Here is a 20,301-nt window from a genome sequence, read left to right as displayed (position 1 = left end):
TCCCAGGTATCTGGAGTTACAGGTGCACACCACCACACCCACCTGATTTTTGTGTGTTTCGTAGAGATGGGGTTTCACCACATTGGCCAGGCTGGTCTCCAACTCCTGACCTCTCAGGTGATCCTTCTGCCTCGGCCTCCCAAAGTGCTGGGATTACAGGCGTGAGCCACGACCCCTGGCTGGCTAATTTTATATTATGTAAATTTCACCTCAATAAAGTCTTTTTAAGATTCTTTTTCTTTTTTTCTTTTTTTTTTTCTTTTTTGAGACAGATTTTTGTTCTGTTACCCAGGCTGGAGTGCAATCATGCGATCTCAGCTCACTGCAACCTCCGCCTCCTGGGTTCAAGCAATTCTCCTGCCTCAGCCTCCTGAGTAGCTGGGATTACAGGCATGGGCCACCACGTCTGGCCTATTTTGTATTTTTAGTAGAGACGGGGGTTTCTCCATGTTGGTCAGGCTGGTCTCAAACTCCTGACCTCAGGTGATCCTTCCGCCTTGGCCTCCCAAAGTCCTGGGATTTCAGGCGTGAGCCACTGTGTCTGGCCAGGATTCTTTGTTTCTTTCTTTCTTTTTTTTTTTTTTTTGAGACGGAGTCTCACTCTGTCGCCCAGGCTGGAGGGCAGTGGCGCGATCTCGGCTCACTGCAAGCTCCGCCTCCCGGGTTCACGTCATTCTCCTGCCTCAGCCTCCCAAGTAGCCGGGACTACAGGTGCCCGCCACCACGCCCGGCTAATTTCAGGATTCTTTCTTGAAGAAGAGATGGGGTATCACCGTGTTGACGAGGCTGGTCTCAAACTCTTGGGCTCAAGTGATCCTTCTGCCTTGGCCTCCCAACGTGCTGGGATTACAGGCGTGAGCCACCACACCCAACCTTTTATAAGATCTTTTAAAAGCAGACTGCATCGGCTGGGTGCTGTGGCTCACACCTGTAATCCCAGCAGGTTAGGAGGCTGAGGTGGACAGATCGCCTGAGGTCAGGAGTTCGAGACCAGCCTGAATGAGCACCATGGTGAAACCCCATCTCTACAAAAAATACAAAAATTAGCCAGGAGTGGCGGCGTGCGCCTGTGGTCCCACCTACAGGGGAGGCTGAGGTGGGAGGATCACTTGAGCCCAGGAGGCTGCAGTGAGCTCTGATTGCACCACTGCCCTTCCAGCCTGGGCAACAGAGTTAGACCCTGTCTCAGAAAAAGGAAAAAAAAAAAAAAAAATGAAGTAGACTAAAGAACCAAATCTCAGAGTTCCCCAGCTGGTCTGAGTGGTCCCGGCCGTTGGATGAATTCTGTTTCCCTCTGACCCCTCAGCAGCCTAGGAACGCCCCGCTGGGTGTGTGGGCGCCTGGGAGGCTCAGGCCATTGCCCGGAGGGGGCGGCTGCTGACTCAGATCTATGATCTGTTGCTGCCTCTTCTGAGTGTCCGCAGACCTATATCTGGCCTTAGAGGAAAACATACTTCTAAACTTTCCCAGAAGCCATATTGGACGGTGTGAAAACGTGTCTTTTAGAGCATTTCTCAGGCTGGGCGCGGTGGCTTATACCCATAATCCCAGCACTTCGAGAGGCGGAGGTGAGGGGATGGCCTGAGGTCAGAAGTTCGAGATCAGCCTGGCCAACGTGGTGAAACCCCATCTCTGTGAAAAACACACAAAAAAAATGAGCCAGGTGTGGTGGCGCGTGCCTGTAATCCCACCTACTCGGGAGGCTGGGGCAGGAGAATCTTTTGAACCAGGGAGGCGGAGGTTGCAGTGAGCCGAGGTCACACCACTGCCCTCCAGCCTGAATGACAGAAAGACTTGGTCTCAAAACAAAAATAAAGTGTCTCAGGCTGGGCATGGTGGTTCATGCCCAGAATTTCAGCACTCTGGGAGGCCGAGGAGGGAGAATCACTTGAGCTCAGGAGTTTGTGCCCAGCCTGGGCAACATAGCAAGACCCCATCTCTACAAAAGAAGTTAAAACTGAGCAAGGTGGTGTGTGCCTGGAGTCCCAACTACTCCAGAGGCTGGGGCGGGAGGATCACTTGAGTCTGAGAGGCTGAGGCTGCAGTGAGCTGTGATCGTGCACTCCAGCCTGGGCCACAGAGCAAGACCCTGTCTCAAAAGAAAAGAAAAGAAAATTTATCTTCGTCTGACTTCCCTGTGCCAAGTCTCAGGCCAACCCTCCTGGAGGCTCAGGGCTCGGCAGGCCCCGAACGCTAGAGACTAGGGTTGTTTCTTGGATTTCCCTGAATTTTGTGGCCAAAGAAAGCGTCTGAAGGGCTGCAGCTGACCAGGTGCCTCCCAGCTCCTGCACCCCCGCCCCGCTCCCACCATGGCCTCATTCCCAGGTGGGGCCCCATGGACTTTGGAGCCTCCTGCGAGACAGGAGGGGGCCTGGGGGGCAAAGGTTCTCCCAGGGGGCCCTGCAGACAGGCAGTTTCTTTACAGCCTGGGCCTCTGGGCCCAAGGACGCCGCCCTGGGCCCTCCGCAGCTGCTGGGACCTGGTGGGAGTGCCCAGGTGGGGCCTTCCTGGGGACGGAGCAGGGAAACCACAGCCCCGGCGACATGACCTTAGGCGCTGCCCCGCTGTGACCTTGGGTGCTGCCCATCTATGACCTTGGGTGCTGCCCATCTGTGACCTTGGGTGCTGCCTTGTCCTGCCCTGCCGGGGGAGGGGCCGCCTGTGCTGGCCCCGGCCGCCCCCTCCTGTCCTGGCCAGCCCTTCCCTTGGATTTCCTGCAAACCTCTGGGGTCTTTTTCTGACCTTCCTCCCACCTCCCAGAGCTGGTGGGCTGGGGAGGGGAGTCCCGAGCCAGGGCTGAACCCCCTGGTTCCAGAAGGTTCCGGGCGGCCAGGGAGCCCCCTCCCCACTCCCAGGTGGCCCTGGGAGTTATCTCGCACCGGTCCGCCAGCAGACTCCACTGACCCCCTCGAAGCTGTCGTTTCTCTGCGAGGTGGGGTGGAGAAAATAATCAACGTTTCGCCACAAACAAGAATTTCCTGTTTGCCCTTGGAGGGCTTGGGGGGTGGTGGTTATCTCAGTTTTTCCTCCCCTCCCCCACCGGCGCCACCACCTGAGCCCTGTGCCCTCGTTCGTCACAGGTGCCCGCTCCAGGGGGCCACCTCATCAGCAGGTGGGGGCGGCACCTCCCCCCCCAGGCCTCCCACACCCCCCGGTGCAGAGCCAGGGGAATGTCAGGGACCCGGGGCCATCCTCAGAGCCGTGGAGTATGTCCTGCAAGATCCATGTAACGGGCTCGGGCCGTGCAACGTTCCGGGAAGGAAACGAAAGAGGAATGAAGGGGTCAGAGGCTGGGGGGGCGGTGGAGGGGGCTCTGTTAGAAGGCGACGTTTGGGCGGGAAGGCGGGAGCCGTGCGGGGACCTGGGAGCTGCATTCCAGGCAGAAGGAACAGTGCCACAGAGGTGCAGGTGTGTGTGTTTTACTCAGAAAGCCGCCAAGGCTGGGTCTGGTGGCTCCTGCCTGTAATCCCGGCGCTTTGGGAGGCCGAGGCAGGAGGATCACTTGAGGCCAGAAGTTTGAGACCAGCCTGAGCAATATAGCAAGAGCTTGTCTCCATAGAAATGCAAAAATTAGCCAGGCATAGTGGTGCCTGCCTGTGGTCTCAGTGGCTCAGGAGGCCGAGGTGGGAGGTGGGTCTCACCACTGCACTCCAGCCTGAGTGACAGCGAGAGCAGCCCAAGGTCAGGACGGAGGGAGCAGGAGAGAGCAGGGAGGGGCCAGGAGGGTGCTGAGGGGCTCTAGGAGGCTGTGGTCAGGGGAGGGTCATGCTCAGACAGCTGTGAACAGCCCCCACCCCACCCTACCCAGCTGCTGAGTGGGGAAAGGTCTGGCAGGAGGGGCAGTTGGGGGACCTGGAGGTGGCTTGGCTCCACGCACTCTGTGCCTCAGTTTCCCCTTCTCCAAAGCAGGTGGTGCTGGGAAGGGGAGACGATGGGCCCAGCCTTAGTAATTAGGGGTCCACACTTTCCATCCCCCACAGCAGGATGTGGACAGAGCGGAGGGGACCCCCCGGGGAAGGACCCCAGGCCTGCCCTGCAGCCCCGCATTTTCCCGGGGATCACACTGAGAAAGCAAGTTCATTTAACGTTCGTATATTAGGCAACCGCTGTGTGCCCGATTTTGGATGCTAGCAACAAGATAAGAATTCCACATGTTCCAGGGCAGACACACGAGAGACAAATGCGTAAATCTGCACATCTGGGGCCATGCGAGGGCTGGGGGGCCATGGGGGGCCGCGAGCCAGAAACCCCATGAGGCCGGTGGTTGGTAAAGGTGGGTGGGAGCAGAGCGTCTGCGGAGGTGATTTCCGTCCTGGGAGGACGGGGCTCCCCTCCTGGAAGGCAATGACCACAGGGCACCCAGATGAAGGGGCTGAGAAGGCCTTGGAGAGGAGAGGAACAGCCGGGCGAAGGCGGCCTGGCGGGGCAGATGGGAGGGCGGTGGGGGTCTCAGCGGAGGGGCACCTCCCGTGATCAGAGCGGGCCCCAGGGAGACCAGGCGGCGGGGATGGGAGGGCAGACCGCTTATCTCAGCCCTCGGCCTCCAGGGAGGGAGTTTCCGGAGATTTCGCCCAATCTCCAGCCTGGGTTTAGGCCTCCTGTGGGTGCATGGTGGGCGGCTGATTTTAGAGCTGTCTGGTCGACGTTTCAGAGGGGCAGGGTTTCAGCCACAGAACCCAGGTGAGAATCAAGGCCTGGGTTTGCCATGGGGTGTGCTGTGGCCCAGCAGTTCAACTCAGGATCTGGCCCACAAGGGGGGCCTGGACACCACCATGGGCAGCTTGGACACCGTCCCCTGCTTTCCCTTCCCTGGGGCCTCGGCCAGCTGGCCAGGGCAGGACGTCCCCCGCAGGGGAGCGGAACCGGGGGCCAGAGACCCATAAAGCCCAGGCCGCCTTTACTGCCGGCTTTGTTAGTGGCTGCCCACAGCAACGGCCATTAGAGCCGCCTCCCCCGCCAGCAGCTGGGGCCCCCGCAGGTCCTCCCTTTACTGCCACACATCAGTGCCCCGGCCCCACAGGGGTCTGACCGTGCCTCGCCATCGGCCCAGTTCACCCACCATTTGGCCTGGGGGTTAATGGCTCCCCCCCTCCAACCCCAACCCTGGTTGGTCCTACACAGGGCAGCTGATTGCTGCCGGGTGCCTCAGTTTCCCCACCCGGGATGTGAGGGTTGCTGGGGCTCCAGGTGCTTAGGGTAAAGCCGCTGTGTTTTCTCACACACTTTCCTTGAGAGGAGGGGAAACTGAGGCAGGAGGTGTGGTGAGGTTTCTTATAGGGGCTGTGCTGGGGAAGGGGGGGTCCAAGCAGGGTAGACCCTCCCAACACCGGGTCAGAATCTCAGAGGAGACGACCTTCCCCTTGCCCTGGAAGGGCCCAAGGTGTGCTGGCCTCTACCTTCACATCTTAGGGGGGCCGCCGTAACGAAGGACCTCAAACAAATGAGACCTGTTCTCCCTCCGTCCTGGAGCCCAGAGTCCAAAACGGAGGCGTTCGCAGGGCTGTTCTCCCTCCAGGGGCTGCAGGAGGAGCCTTCTGTGTCTCCCAGCTCCTGGGGGCTCCAGGTGTGGCCCCGTGGCCGGCCTCTGCCTCTGTGCGACCGTCTCCATGTCTAAGAACCCAGCCCTTGGATGTAGGACCCACCGGCCTTCACTGTGACTTTTTCTCCATTTGATCCCATCTGCAAAGGCCTTTTTCCAAGTAACGTCCTGTTCTGAGGGTCTCGGTGGATGTGAATTTGGGTGGGGGGCGGCGTTCACCCCAGGACAGCCCCAACGGTGAAGTCCAGATCCCAGATTCTGGCAACAAAACAGACAGAACCCCAGACAGAACCCTAGATCCGGGACTCGGCGATGGACGGGGTCTCGGAGGAAAAGCGTGGAGGGAGTGGGCGGGAGCCGGCCCAGGGTCAGAGGACGAGGCCAGGCGTGTGGCCATGTGTGCGTGCCTGTGCTCATGGGACCCACCGGCCTGGCTGGCCGGGTCTACCTGCGGGCCCCACACCCCTCGGGCAGCCGAAGGGGAAAGGCCTCGTCGTCGGCCACCATAAATCAGTGCAGGAATGCGGGCTGGCCAGTCTGGCGCTGGCCAGGGTGGGGCGGAGACAAAGGCCAGGCAGCTGGACCTCGGGCAGCCTCGACCACCCAGGGCAGAGGTCAGGACTCCTGGCTGTCCCCCCAGCCCCCTCCCGGAAGCCCTCACTGAGCCTCCAGTACACAGATGGGGAAACTGAGACCCAGAGAGGCGTGGGACGGCTGCAGGGTGGCAGGGCCCTCGGCCGCCCGGCCTCCCCAGCACCTGGGATGTCCCCGGCAGCAGGGGCTGGGCGTGGGCCTCCTTCCTGGGCCCTAATGACGGATCATCCCAGCTGAGGCCTAATTGGTGGTTTCAAGGCCCCCCACTGCCCAGCCAGCCACATTCCCCGGAGCTTAATTTGCAGCCTGGTATTTGTCGCAGCTCCTCCTCGGCAAATTGGCCCCCGCCTGAACTCCACTTTCTAATTATCCCTGCCGGCTTTCCCCCACCCTGCCCGCCCCTGCCTGCCCGCCCAAACCTGTGGGCGGGGGGCTGGGGGACCTCCTGGCCCCTTGTACCCCAGACAGAGCCCCTTTCCCCTCTGGAAGACATTCTGGGGCTTGGTGATCTCCTTCCTCCCCAGCCATCACCCTGGCAGGCAGAGGCAGTCCGAGGCTCGGTTCACAGCCGGAGGCCGAGACCCCAGGCTCCAGGTGCGGGGAAGCCAGCGGGAGGCAGGAGGACCGGGATGGGAAGCAGGACGGGGCTCTGGGCCGAGTCCCTGACATCCCCCCAGGCTCTGGTCCCACACGCACCACTGTGCTTCAGTTTCCTCATCTGCAAAGCAGAGCCGGTTCTCAGAGCACACGCGCTCCTGTCCAGCCCTCAGGGCAGCCCCGGGAGGCATGCTGGTGACTGTTTGCAGTGATTTGCTGTGTGAACTCAGGCAGGCACTGTCGTAGGTTAAATTGTGTCCCCCAAAGAAGATAAGGTGGAGGGCGGTGGCTCCCGTCTGTGACCCCAGCACTTTGAGAAGGCGATGTGTGAGGATCGAGGGAGCCCAGGAGTTCGAGACCAGCCTGGGCAACATAGAAAGACCCCATCTCTACAAAAGAAAATGTGAAAACTTAGCCCTGTGTGATGGCGAGTGCCTGTGGTCCCAGCCACTTGGGCAGCTGAGGCGGGAGGATCCCTTGAGCCCAGGAGGTCGAGGCTGCCGTGAGCCATGATTGCGCCCCTTGTACTGCAGCTGGGCAACAGAGTGAGATCCTGTCTCTAAAAACTAACAAACAAAAAAGACTTTGGGAGGCTGAGGCAGGCAGATCCCTTGAGGTCAGGAGTTCGAGACCAGCCTGGCCAAATGGTGAAACCCTGTCTCTACCAAAAAATACAAAAATTAGCCGGGTGCGGTGGCAGATGCCTGTAATCCCAGCTACTCAGGAGGCTGAGGGGAGAGAATTGCTTGAGCCTGGGAGGCCGAGATTCTGCCACTGCACTCCAGCCTGGCCAACAGAGCAAGACTCCATCTCAAAAAAATAATAATAAAAATTAAAATTAAAAAAAAAAAAAGAAATAGGCTGGGCGCGGTGGCTCACGCCTATAATTCCAGCACTTTGGGAGGCTGAGGCGGTTGGATCACAAGGTCAGGAGACCATCCTGGCCAATATGGTGAAACTCCGCCTCTACTAAAAATACAAAAAAATTAGCCAGGCGTGGTGGCGGGCGCCTGTGGTCCCAGCTACTCCGGAGGCTGAGGCAGGAGAATGGCGTGAACCCGGGAGGCGGAGGCTGCAGTGAGCCGAGATGGCGCCACTGCACTCCAGCCTGGGGGACAGAGAGAGACTCCGGCTCAAAAAAAAAAAAAAAAAAAGAAGAAAGAAAGGAAAAAGGATAGGTTCAAGCACTGGACCCCCAGTATTTGTGACGGGACCTCATTTGGAAACGGGAGACCTTACAGAAGTACAATCACGTGTTGACGTGAGGCCAGCCTCAGACCGCAGATAAAACGGTGGTCCCACAAGATTCGAATTCCATATTCCTTGTGCACCTTTTCTGTGTCCAGCTGTGTTAGACGCACAAACAGTCACCGTCGCGTTGCCGTTGCCCGCGGGACCCAGGACAGCCACAGATTCGTATTCCAGGAGCGCTGGCTGGGCTGTGCCTGTGCCTGGGTGTGTGGGAGGCCCCACCCGTGAGGTGCGTGTGACTCAGTCTTTGATGTTCACACTGACGAAATCACCAACAGACACATTTATCAGGACACGTCCTGCACGAAGACAGAGGCAGCGGCCGGAGCGACGTGGCCACAAGCCCAGGAGCCTGGAGCCCCCAGAAGCCGTGAGAGGCAGGAAGGTCTCTTCCTGGGAGGCTTCGCAGGGAATGCAGGCCTGCAGATGCACCTTTGGTTTTGTTTTGTTTTTAGAGACAGGGTCTCGTTCTGTCACCCAGGCTGGAGTGCAGTGGTGCGGTCTCGGCTCACTGCAGCCTCCACTGCCCAGGCTCAAGCAATCCTCCCACCTCAGCCTCCTAAGTAGCCGGGACTGTAGGCATGAGCCACTCCACCTGGGTAACTTTTTGTATTTTATTGTAGAGATGGGGTCTCACTGTGTTGCCCAGGCTGGTCTTGAATTCCTGGACTCAAGCCATTCACCCGCCCTGCAAAATGCTGGGATTACAGGCGTGAGCCGCCACCTTGCAGAGAAATTGGTTTTGGACTTCCGGGCTCCAGGACCGCGGGAGAATAGATTTCTGTTGTTTTAAGCTGCAACGTGTGGCTGTAGGGAGTCGAGGATCGATTTGAGATGAGGTGGCCCTAAAGCCAGCAGGCTGGTGTCCTGAAAAGAGGAAAGAGAGACGGGGAGAGGGTCTCGTGGAGACGGAGGCAGAGACTGGAGTGCTGCGGCCACAAGCCAGGATGCACCTTGATCTGGGGTTCCCAGGCCCCTGGACCCGGAGAGGACACCGTCTGTCGTCCCAGGCCGCCTGCTTTCTGGGGCCTCCTTGCAGCCCCTCTGGGAAGCTCGTTCACCGGCATTTCTGTCTCGCAGCCCTTGTGGTTCTTCACCTGCCCAGCGGGGCCTCCGGCTCTGTTTTGGCTCTAGCAGCGGCTCGGGGGTCCTAGGGGTGGCAACCCCTGCTCCTGTCCTCCTGGCCTGGCCTCCAGCACAGGGGGTACGTGAGTCCCACACCTGAGCTCTGGCACCAACTAACCCATCCCCTCTCCACCCTCACAGCTCTACGAACTCGACGGGGACCCCAAGAGGAAGGAATTCCTGGATGACTTGTTCAGCTTCATGCAGAAGCGAGGTGAGCCCTCTGCTCTCACCCCCCGGAGGGAGGTCACAGAAACGGGGCTGTAGGAGGGGCCCTATTTGCTCCAGGTATGTTGGGGTGGTAGTGAGTTCCCCGTGGCTGGAGGCATCCAAGGCTCCTAAATCAGGACGGACTTCAGGGATGTCTTGGGGGGAAGCACATCCTGCCATCGGGGTTTGATGCGGGAGGCACGCCTGTGAGTCTAAGGGGTAGGCCCCCTGGTGGGGGGCGGGGCAGTCTCAGGGCTCCAACCCAGAACAGACAGTCCAGGCCGTCTCCTTGGCATCCAGGGTGCAGTGAAGTGGGGGGTCCCCGCTACTGGGTACTGGGGGAGTGGAGCCAGCCGCTGTGTTTGGGGAGTGGGGTCAGATCCAGGCTGGCCAGGTGGGGGCAGGTGCGGCAGGACAAAAGCCCCCAGCCCACCTCGAGGTGGCTTAGAGTCTAATGATCTCGTGGCATTTGAGTCCTGGCCCCCTCCCCTCCTCCCACGAGGGCCTCAGTTTCCCCATCTGTAAAAATGGGCCACAAACAGTCCCTGCCCAAAACTCAGTGGCCAGCAGGTACCCCAGACATGCTGAGTGCAGGGCTGCTGTTTACTGTGTGCACTTATTGGACACCAACGGTATACCAGGCCTTGGCCGCTTGTACACTGTTCTGTGCCCCTGAAGTCTTCTGGCCTGGGGAGGGCAGGTCTGGGCTGGTGTCCAGGTGGGGAAACTGAGGTCCAGACACAAGACAGACTCAGAGATGACCAAGGGTAGCCAGAGTGTCCCCAGCGGCCATTCCCAGGCCTCACCCCAGCTTAGAGCAACCACGGGGCAAAGAGAATGTGGCCAGGGTTTCCATCTCGCCTCTAAGTCCTGGTTGGCCAGCGAGCGGCTAGGAGCGTCTGCCGCCAGGTAGGAGCCGCTCCAATCCCCTGGACACTCCTCTAGGGCAGGGAGCTAGCTCCGATCCCCACTGTTCAGACCCCACTGTTCAGACGGGGGAGGAGGTCTCGGGGCCCACAGAGGCAGGAAGGGGTGGGGCAGAGGGCTCTGTCCCTGCACTTGGGGCCATGCCGGGGCCGTCGTAGGCGCCCGCTGTGTCCCAGCCTCCGCCCACCCCTCCCCTGGCTTCTATAAACACAGGCCCCAGACCCGCCACTGCCAGCCGCCCGCCCGGAAGGGAAGGAGAAGGAGGAGGGCTGTGGGCCCCCCGGCCCACACTGCCCAGCAGCCTCCGAGTTAACCCCTCCCGTGCTGGGAACAGAGGATCCAGACCTGGGACCTGGGCGGGGGCCTCTCCTGTGTTATCCTCCAAGCCCAGCCTTGACCAGGGCCCACTGCCCCCCATGAGGCTGGACAGATCCTCCCCGTGACCCTTTATCATCCCGTTCACACCTGCTCGGCCCTGACCACTCTGCTGTGGGGCTCCAAGCTCCCGGGTCCAAAGCCAACCCGTTTTGCTGTTACCCATGCCTGGTACCTTGCTGGTGTCATGGGCGTACTTAGAAAGCACGGTGGGCCGGGCATGGTGGCTCAAGCCTGTAATCCCAGCACTTTGGGAGGCCGAGACGGGCGGATCAGGAGGTCAGGAGATCGAGACCATCCTGGCTAACACGGTGAAACCCCGTCTCTACTAAAAATACAAAAAACTAGCCGGGCGAGGTGGCGGGCGCCTGTAGTCCCAGCTACTCGGGAAGCTGAGGCAGGAGAATGGCGTGAACCCGGGAGGCGGAGCTTGCAGTGAGCTGAGATCTGGCCACTGCACTCCAGCATGGGAGACAGAGCGAGACTCCGTCTCAAAAAAAAAAAAAAAAAAAAAAAGCACGGTGAGGGCGGGGTGTCGTGGCTCACACCTGTAATCCCAGCATTTTGGGGGACCGAGGCAGGTGGATCACTTGAGGTCCGGAGTTGGAGACCATCCTGGCCAACATGGTGAAACCCCGTCTCTACTGAAAATACAAAAATTGGCCGGGCATGGTGGTGGGCGCCTGTAATCCCAGCTACCTGGGAGGTTGAGGCAGGAGAATTGCTTGAATCCAGGAGGCAGAGATGGCAGTGAGCTGAGATTGCACCACTGCACTCCAGCCTGGGCGACAGAGCAAGACTCTGTCTTTAAAAAAGACAAAAAAAGCAAAAAAAAAAGCACAGTGAGGCTGGGTGAGGTGTGGCTCACGCCAGTAATCCTAGTACCTTGGGAGGCCAAGGAGTGGGGATTGCTTGAGCCCAGGAGGTCGAGGCTGCCCTGAGCTATGATTGCATCACTGCACTTCAGCCTGGGTGACAGAGTAAGCCCCTGTCTCAAACAAACAAACAAAAAGCAAGCATGGTAGGCTGCTCATGAGTGTGGATGAGATGGAGGCGCCTGGCACATGGGGCCGTGAGGGTTGGTGTCCAGCTTTACTTCCCTCTCCAAGCTGGGAATTCCTACAGGACAGGAGCCAGCGAGCTCCTATGCATCCCTCAAAACCCAGCCTCAAACCTCCGTCTTCCTTGCCTTTCTCCTGGAGCTTCCTGCTCTGTAATGGGGACCCTTGGAGCTGAGAATCTGTCAGGTGAACTTGTCTGTCACCCTAGACTCCACAATCTACCTCTCCTTCACTCCAGACAGAGGGAAACAATTTTTTTCCTGTATCACAAAGTAAAAACCTCCAACTAAATTTCTCAGAATTCTCTGGGGGCTGGAAGTGAGGGAGGGGTCCTGACCGCACCCCCTGCCCCTCAGCAGCAGCCCCTGGACCACCTGACCTGCTGTTCCCTGACAACCTCCCCGCCCTTCCTTATCTGGGCCCCAGATGGGCCCTGCTGATGCTCCCAGCTGCTTCTGTAAACATCCTCCTCCCACCACTGCAAAGCCAGGGCGCGGCCCTGGGAACCAACCCTCTAACCCTCTGCTGCCGATCCTTTTTTTTTTTGAGACAGAGTTTTGCTTTTGTTGCCGAGGCTGGAGTGCAATGGCGGGGCCTCAGCTCTCTGCAACCTCCATCTCCCGGGTTCAAGCGATTCTCCTGCCTCACCCTCCCAATTAGCTGGGATTACAGGCACCCACCACCACACCCGGCTAATTTTTGTATTTTTAGTAGAGACGGGGTTTCTCCATATTGGCCAGGCTGGTCTCGAACTCCTGACCTCAGGTGATCCTCCCGCCTTGGCCTCCCGAAGTGCTGGGATGACAGGCGTGAGTCCCACGCCCAGCCTGATGCCGTTCCTTTTGCTTTGCAAACTCTGAGGCCTGAACTGATGTCCCGAGTGAGGCCGGACGGAGGCTCTGGGAAGGTTTCCGGGCTGATTGTGCAGCTAAAACCCGGCGTGGCTCCTCTCTCTGAGGCTGTAAAACGGGTTTCAGGTGGGGTCGAATCTGAGGCCCATCTTCTTCCAACCCGGGATCTCCTCCATTCACTGGGGGTTTTGCAACCTGGGAAGGGCCTGGAAGTGGCCGAGGGTGGTGGGAGGTGGTTCTGGAAGCTTCTTCCGGGGGTCCCAGGGGTGGCAGGCCTCATCCAGGCAGAGGGCCGGCCGCTCACTCAGGGCCGCACCGGCTCTCCAGCCAGTCACATCACAGAACCACCGATGTCCACGTCCCCATCCCCAACGGGGCGATGGGCATCCCCTCCCACTCCATGGTGAGTGGGCAGCAGCTGTGGCCTGGGCCACTTGCCCTCACTGGTCTTCACTGAGCGCCTACTGTATGCCACTGGGTGCCGGGACCCCACGTAGGCAGAACATGGAGCGGGGGCCGCAGACAGTACACAATTGATCTCCTAAGCGCAGAATTTCACTGACCGGACGAGAGGTTTAAGTGGGGGCCTGCCCTACTGTCAGGCCAGGGAGAGGCTGGGCAGAGGTGGAGCTGACATCTGAAGCCAGAGGCTCCGGTGCAGGGGCAGCCTGGGAGAGGCCTGGAGGGGGCGGGTGGGGCTGGAAGGGTGGGGAGGGGCCCTGTCTTCAGCCAGCTCCAGGAGATGAGGTTGTAGGATCCTGAGTCAGCCCAGCCCCGTCTTCTTCCTGCGCCAGCCCACCCACCGCCCTTCCCCTGCCTGAGCTGATCGTCCCTCTTTCCCACTCTGGCATAGCACAGCCCACAACCCTCTCCTCCTGGGCTAGCCCACCCCCCCATGCCGGGGCTAGCCCATCCCCTTCCCCTCCCTAGGCCAGCCCACAGCCCTCCATTCTCCAAACTCCAAATCGGGTATGCCAAGCTTTCCCCCTCGCCTGCCTGAGGCTGCAGAGTCCCTGTCAGCGTGGAGGGAACAGGCCTGAGGCTGCAGAGTCCCTGTCAGCGTGGCGGGAACAGGCCTCTGGAAACCCAGGCAGAGTTGTTTTGGCAGCTGCCGTGGTGGGTGGCGTGGAGAAGGAATAACAAAGATCCAGGCGTCTCCCGTACGTCCCTCCTCTCAGTAACCCTCCTCCCGAGGGCTGCGCTGTCCCTAAGCCCAGGTTACTGGTGGGTAAACTGAGGCAGAGCTGCCCCCTCGGTGCCCTCTTGAGCAGCAGTTCCCAACCTGGATGATCCTGCACCCACAGAGGACCCTGGGTAACGTCTGGAGACATCTGTGGTTGTCACAGCCTGGGCCGGGGAATGCTCCTGGCATGGAGAGGGTGGAGGCCGGGACACTTGGCTCCCTGCAGTGCCCAGGTGGCCCCCAACCTCCCTCTCGCCCCTGCCCCCAGGGACGCCTGTGAACCGTATCCCCATCATGGCCAAACAGGTCCTTGACCTGTTCATGCTGTACGTGCTGGTGACGGAGAAGGGCGGCCTCGTGGAGGTCATCAACAAGAAGCTATGGCGCGAGATCACCAAGGGCCTCAACCTGCCCACGTCCATCACCAGTGCGGCCTTCACCCTGCGGACCCAGTGAGTGGCGGGCGGCTGTGCCCAGGTCGGGCCAGGGCACTCAGCAGCCAGTGCAAGTGGCTCCCTGCAGAAGAGGGAGGGCGTGGTGGGCAGCCGCAAAGGGTACAGGGCCACGCTATGCATCCAGGGCCTGAGAGCATCAGGTAGGGGTGCGAGGACCACACAGGCTCTGGGGTTATGCAATCAGGGGCCATTGCGAGGAACAGCATTGAGATGGAGGGAACAGCGTGGCGAAGGCCCAGTGGCTCTGGGGGCTGCTGAGCAACTCCAAGGGAGGAGCCAGGGATGGTGGTGCCACAGTGGGGTTTACTTTGTACTGAAGGTCAAAGGGAGCCACAGGGGTGATCTGGGTGCCATCCTCTTCCCTCGTCCCACCCACAGATACATGAAGTACCTGTACCCCTACGAGTGTGAGAAGCGGGGCCTCAGTAACCCCAATGAGCTCCAGGCAGCCATAGACAGCAACCGACGGGAGGGCCGGCGCCAAAGCTTTGGGGGCTCCCTCTTTGCCTACTCGCCAGGTGGGGCGCACGGCATGCTCTCCTCACCCAAGCTGCCCGTGTCCTCCCTGGGCCTGGCCGCAAGCACCAACGGCAGCTCCATCACCCCCGCCCCTAAGATCAAGAAAGGTAAGGGCCTGCATGGGGCCTGGGGCGTGTTCCCAACTGAGCTTCAGCCTGGCTGGCTGACCTTGGGGGATACCTCTTCCCCTCTCTGGGTAACCAGGATGAAAAACCCTATAGTTGGCATGGAAAAGGGCTTCCAATCTACAGTCTTCTGCCCATGGCAGACATTACCAATCCATCACCGCTTTTCTAATCCCACACAGATGGCAGGCAGACATTGCTAATCAATCTGTGTTTCCAGTCCTGTGGCCAAGGCAGATATTACTAATTGATCACTGTTTTTCCAGTCTACACTGAGGCAGGCATCATCAGTTGATCAGTTTTCCCTCCCACTGAGCCTTTGTACCCTCCATAACACAGAGGTACCAACAGCACATGCAGCAGCGTGGCCTGAGTTTGCCTGTCTGAGTTCCCATTTCTCATCTGGGCAACATAGTGAGAACCCATCTCAAAAAAAAAAAAAAAATAGCTGGGCGTGGCAGCGTTCACCTGTGGTCCCAGCTACCCAGGAGGCTGAGGTGGTCAGATCGGTTGAACCCAGGAGGTCGAGGCTGCAGTGAACTGAGATTACACCACTGCACTACAGCCTGGGCAACAGTAGTGAGACCCAATCTAAAAAAAATTTGTTTAGGCCAGGCACGATGGTTCAAGCCTATAATCCCAGCACTTTGAGAGGCTGAGGCAGGCAGATCGCTTGAGGTCAGGAGTTTGAGACCAGCCTGACCAATATGGTGAAACCCCGTCTCTACTAAAAATACAGAAATTAGCCAGGTGTGGTGGCGTTTGCCTGTAGTCCCAGCTACTTGGGAGGCTGAGACAGGAGAATCACTTGAACCCAGGTGGCAGAGGTTGCACTGAGTCGAGGTCACGTCACTGCATTCCAGCCTCGGCGACACAGTGAGACTCCGTCTCCAAAAAAAAAAAAAAAAATTAGCTGAGTGTGGTGGGCGCCTGTAATCCCAGCTACTCGGGAGACTGAGGCAGGAGAATCACCTGAGCCTGGGAGGCGGAGGTTGCAGTGAGCTGAAATCACTCCACTGCTCTCCAGCCTAAGCAACAGAGCAAGAATCTGTCTCAAAGAAAAAAAAAAAAAGAAGGTGCATGTTCCTGCCTGGAGTAAGGCAGTGCCCAGCCCCTCCTGGCCACAAATTCCCCTTCTTTCCTACCTAGAGGAGGACTCAACCATCCCCATCACGGTCCCTGGCCGCCTGCCTGTCTCCCTGGCAGGCCACCCTGTGGTGGCAGCCCAGGCAGCAGCTGTGCAAGCAGCAGCCGCCCAAGCAGCTGTGGCCGCACAGGCAGCCGCCCTGGAACAGCTGCGGGAGAAGCTGGAGTCTGCGGAGCCTCCTGAGAAGAAGATGGCCCTGGTGGCTGATGAGCAACAACGGCTGATGCAGCGGGCACTCCAGCAGAACTTCCTGGCCATGGCGGCCCAGCTGCCCATGAGCATTCGGATCAACAGCCAAGGTACTGCCCTGGTGTCCAGACCCGCTATGCTTCCTGGTTGTGTCACACAGTGAGGGCCTGGGAGCCTACATATGTAAAGAGTGCCAACAAATCAGTAAGAAAAAAAAAAGAGGCCGGGTGCAGTGGCTCGCACCTGTAGTCCCAGCACTTTGGGAGGCCAAGGTGGGTGGATCACTTGAGGTCAAGAGTTTGAGACCAGCCTGGCCAACATGGTGAAACCCCGTATCTACTAAAAATACAAAAGTTAGCTGAGTGGTGGTGGGTGCCTGTAATCTGAGCTACTCAGGAGGCTCAGGCAGGAGAATCACTTGAACCCAGGCGGCGGAGGTTGCAGTGAGCCGAGATATCATACCATTGTATTCCAGCCTGGAGGGGACTGGGCACGGTGGCTCACTCCTGTAATTTTAACACTTTGGGAGGCCGAGGCGGGTGGATTACCTGAGGTCAGGAGTTCAACAGCAGCCTGGGCAACATGGAGAAACCCCGTCTCTATTAAAAATACAAAAAATTAGCCAGGTGGCCGGGCGCGGTGGCTCAAGCCTGTAATCCCAGCACTTTGGGAGGCCGAGACGGGCGGATCACGAGGTCAGGAGATCAAGACCATCCTGGCTAACACGGTGAAACCCCGTCTCTACTAAAAAAATACAAAAAACTAGCCGGGCGAGGTGGCAGGCGCCTGTAGTCCCAGCTACTCGGGAGGCTGAGGCAGGAGAATGGCGTAAACTTGGGCGGCGGAGCTTGCAGTGAGCTGAGATCCGGCCACTGCACTCCAGCTTGGGCGACAGAGCGAGACTCCGTCTCAAAAAAAAAAAAAAAAAAAAAAAAAAAAAAAAAAAAAAATTAGCCAGGTATGGCAGCGCACCCCTGTAGTCCCAGCTACTTGGGAGGCTGAGGCAGGAGCATCACTTGAACCGTGAGGTGGAGGTTGCAGTGAGCCGAGATAATGCCACTGCAAACAAGAGCAAAACTCCGTCTCAAAAAAAAAAAAAAAAAAACTGGTTGGACACAGTGGCTCACGCCTATAATCACAGCATTTTGGGAGGCTGAAATGGGAGGACTGCTTGAGCCCAGAAATTTGAGATCAGCCTGAGTAACCCAGTGAGACACCATCTCTACAAAAATTAGCTGGGCGTGGTAGCACACTCCTGTAGCCCCAGCTACTTGGGAGGCTGAGGTGGGAGGATCACTTGAGCCCAGGAGGTCGAGGCTGCAGTGAGCCATGATTGCACCACTGCACTCCAGCCTGGGTGACAGAGCAAGACCTGGTCTCAAAAACAAGGTTAAAAAAACAAAGCAGGCCAGGCACGGTGGCTCAAGCCTGTAATCCCAGCACTTTGGGAGGCCGAGACGGGTGGATCATGAGGTCAGGAGATCGAGACCATCCTGGCTAACACGGTGAAACCCCGTCTCTACTAAAAAATACAAAAAACTAGCCATGTGAGGTGGTGGGTGCCTGTAGTCCCAGCTACTCAGGAGGCTGAGGCAGGAGAATGGCGTAAACCTGGGAGGTGGAGCTTGCGGTGAGCTGAGATCCGGCCACTATACTCCAACCTGGGCAACAGAGTGAGACTCCATCTCAAAACAACAACAACAACAACAAAAAAAAAAAAAAAAAAAAAAACAAAGCAGAGTATGGACAAATACACTTATTGAACAAATAAATACTGAGCACCTACTGTGTGCACTGGTGATAGCATGAGTGTGAGAGACACTGTCTACACCTTGTGAAGCTAAAATCTAGTTGTCAAGACAGACAGAAAACAGAACATGCCACAGGTGTCTTTATGATCAGAAATGGCAGTTTTGGCCGAGCATGGTGGCTCACGCCTGTAATCCCTGCACTTTGGGAGGCCGAGGTGCATGGATCATGAGGTCAGGAGATCGAGACCATGCTGGCTAACATAGTGAAACCCCATCTCTACTAAAAATACTAAAAAAAATTAGTCGGGTGTGGTGGTGGGTGCCTGTAGTCCCAGCTACTCGGGAGACTGAGGCAGGAGAATCACTTGAACCCTGGAGGTAGAGGTTGCAGTGAGCCGAGATCATGCCACTGCACTCCAGCCTGGACGACAGAGCAAGACTCCGTCTGAAAAAAAAAGAAAAAAAAAAATGCATTTGTTCTTCTTCCCACAGCCTCCGAGAGCCGCCAGGACTCCGCTGTGAACCTGACAGGCACCAACGGCAGCAACAGCATCAGCATGTCCGTGGAGATCAATGGCATCATGTACACAGGTAGGACCCCTGAGGCCACGCGCTGCCTGGACCTTTCCTCTCCCACCGTGAACTCAGGGCCCTGGGTTGCTCCTGGTCCCACCTGCTCGAACCAGCTGTGCGGGCAAGCAGGGCACAACCAGGGGCTTTGCGGGATAAACAGTCAAGGCTGATGGAGAGGATACCGTCGTTCACCTGGCGCCGTGCTCAGCCCAGAGGGGGTCATCCACAGATACATATTCAGTGTGATGCCGGATGGATCACATTCCTAGTTTATTTATTTATTTTTATGAGACGAAGTCTTGCACAGACATGCACCAGCAAACCTGGTTAATTTTTAAATTTGTTGTTGCTCTTTACATTTTAAATCGCTTTGTTGCTCAGACTGGTCTTGAACTCCTGGGCTCACGCAGTCTTCCTGCCTTGGCCTCCCAAAGTGCTGGGATTACAGGCGCGAGCCACCACACCCGGCCAATCCCAGCATTTTCGGAGGCTGAGGAGCAAAGAATATGTAAGCCCAGGGGTTAGAGACGTTGAGGCTGCAGTGAGCTGTGATGATGCCACTGCACTCCAGCCTGGGCCACAGACCGAGACCCTGTCTCTTGAAAAAAAATTTAATGAATTTATTATTTTTTTTAATTTTTAATTTTTGTGAGTACATAGCAGGTATATATATTCATGGGTTTTATGAGATGTCTTTTTTTTTTTTTTTGAGACAGAGTCTCGCTCTGTCGCCCAGGCTGGAGTGCAGTGGCCAGATCTCAGCTCACTGCAAGCTCCGCCGTTCGGATTCATGCCATTCTCCTGCCTCAGCCTCCTGAGTAGCTGGGACTACAGGCGCCCGCCACCTCGCCTGGCTAGTTTTTTGTATTTTTTTTAGTAGATACGGGGTTTCACCACATTAGCCAGGATGGTCTCGATCTCCTGACCTCGTGATCCGCCCGTCTCGGCCTCCCAAAGTGCTGGGATTACAGGCTTGAGCCACCGCGCCCGGCCAAGATGTCTTGATACTGGCATCCAATGCCTAATAATCACATCAGGGTAAATGAAGTAACAAAAAAATTTAATCTAGGCTGGGTGCAGTGGCTCACGGCTATCTATAGTCCCAGCACTTTCGGAGGCTAACACAGGAGGATCACTTGAGCCCAAGAGTTTGAGACCAGCCTGGGCAACATAGTGAGACCCCATCTCTCCTAAAAATACAAAAATTAGCCGGGCGTGGTGGCACGCAGCCATAATCCCAGCTACTCTGGAGGCTGAGGGGGAGGATCACTTGAGCCCAGGAAGTGGAGGTTGCAGTGAGCTGAGATCACGCCATTGTGCTCCAGCATGGGTGGAAGAGAGATCTTGTCTCTCTCTCTCTTTTTTTTTTTTTTTTTTTTTTGAGATGGAGTCTTCCGTCTGTCACCCAGGCTGGAGTGCCGTGGTGCGATCTTGACTCACTGCAACCTGTGCCTCCTGGGTTCAAGCGATTATTCTGCCTCAGCCTCCTTGAGTAGCTAGGACTACAGGCGTGTGCCACCATGCCCAGCTAATTTTTTTTTTTTTTGTATTTTTAATAATGATGAGGTTTCACCGAGATGAGGTTTCACCATGTTGGCCAGGCTGGTCTCAGACTCTTGACCTCAGATGATCTGCCCGCCTCGGCCTCCCAAAGTGCTGGATTTACAGGCGTGAATCACCATGCCCGGACTGTGTATGTGTGTGTATATATATATATATATATATATATATATTTTTTTTTTTTTTTTTTTTTTTAAATAAAATGAATTTAAAAGTTGCTGGGCACAGTAGCTCATGCCTGTAATCCCAGAACTTTGGGAGGCCGAGGT

At 57.4% G+C, this 20,301-nt stretch overlaps 2 protein-coding genes across 3 annotated transcripts in view; both read left to right on the top strand.

Annotated features, from left to right (window-relative positions):
- Positions 1-20,301, top strand: part of WDR18 (WD repeat domain 18) — an 86,152-nt gene that overhangs the window by 39,008 nt on the left and 26,843 nt on the right. The gene's annotated exons all lie outside the window — the stretch shown is intronic.
- ARID3A (AT-rich interaction domain 3A) overlaps positions 1-20,301 on the top strand; it is a 49,655-nt gene that overhangs the window by 23,689 nt on the left and 5,665 nt on the right. For both annotated transcript variants that reach the window (XM_050771137.1, XM_050771136.1), the window contains exons 4-8: positions 9,248-9,320; positions 13,982-14,165; positions 14,547-14,794; positions 15,962-16,258; positions 18,392-18,490. In XM_050771137.1, the coding sequence (XP_050627094.1) occupies positions 9,248-9,320; positions 13,982-14,165; positions 14,547-14,794; positions 15,962-16,258; positions 18,392-18,490 (901 nt within the window). The remainder of the gene's footprint in view (positions 1-9,247; positions 9,321-13,981; positions 14,166-14,546; positions 14,795-15,961; positions 16,259-18,391; positions 18,491-20,301) is intronic.

The sequence above is a fragment of the Macaca thibetana genome, chromosome 19, assembly GCF_024542745.1.
Source record: "Macaca thibetana thibetana isolate TM-01 chromosome 19, ASM2454274v1, whole genome shotgun sequence".
Lineage (NCBI taxonomy): Eukaryota > Metazoa > Chordata > Mammalia > Primates > Cercopithecidae > Macaca > Macaca thibetana.
Note: the sequence above shows the minus strand (reverse complement) of the source record. Positions and strands in the feature narration are given on the sequence as shown.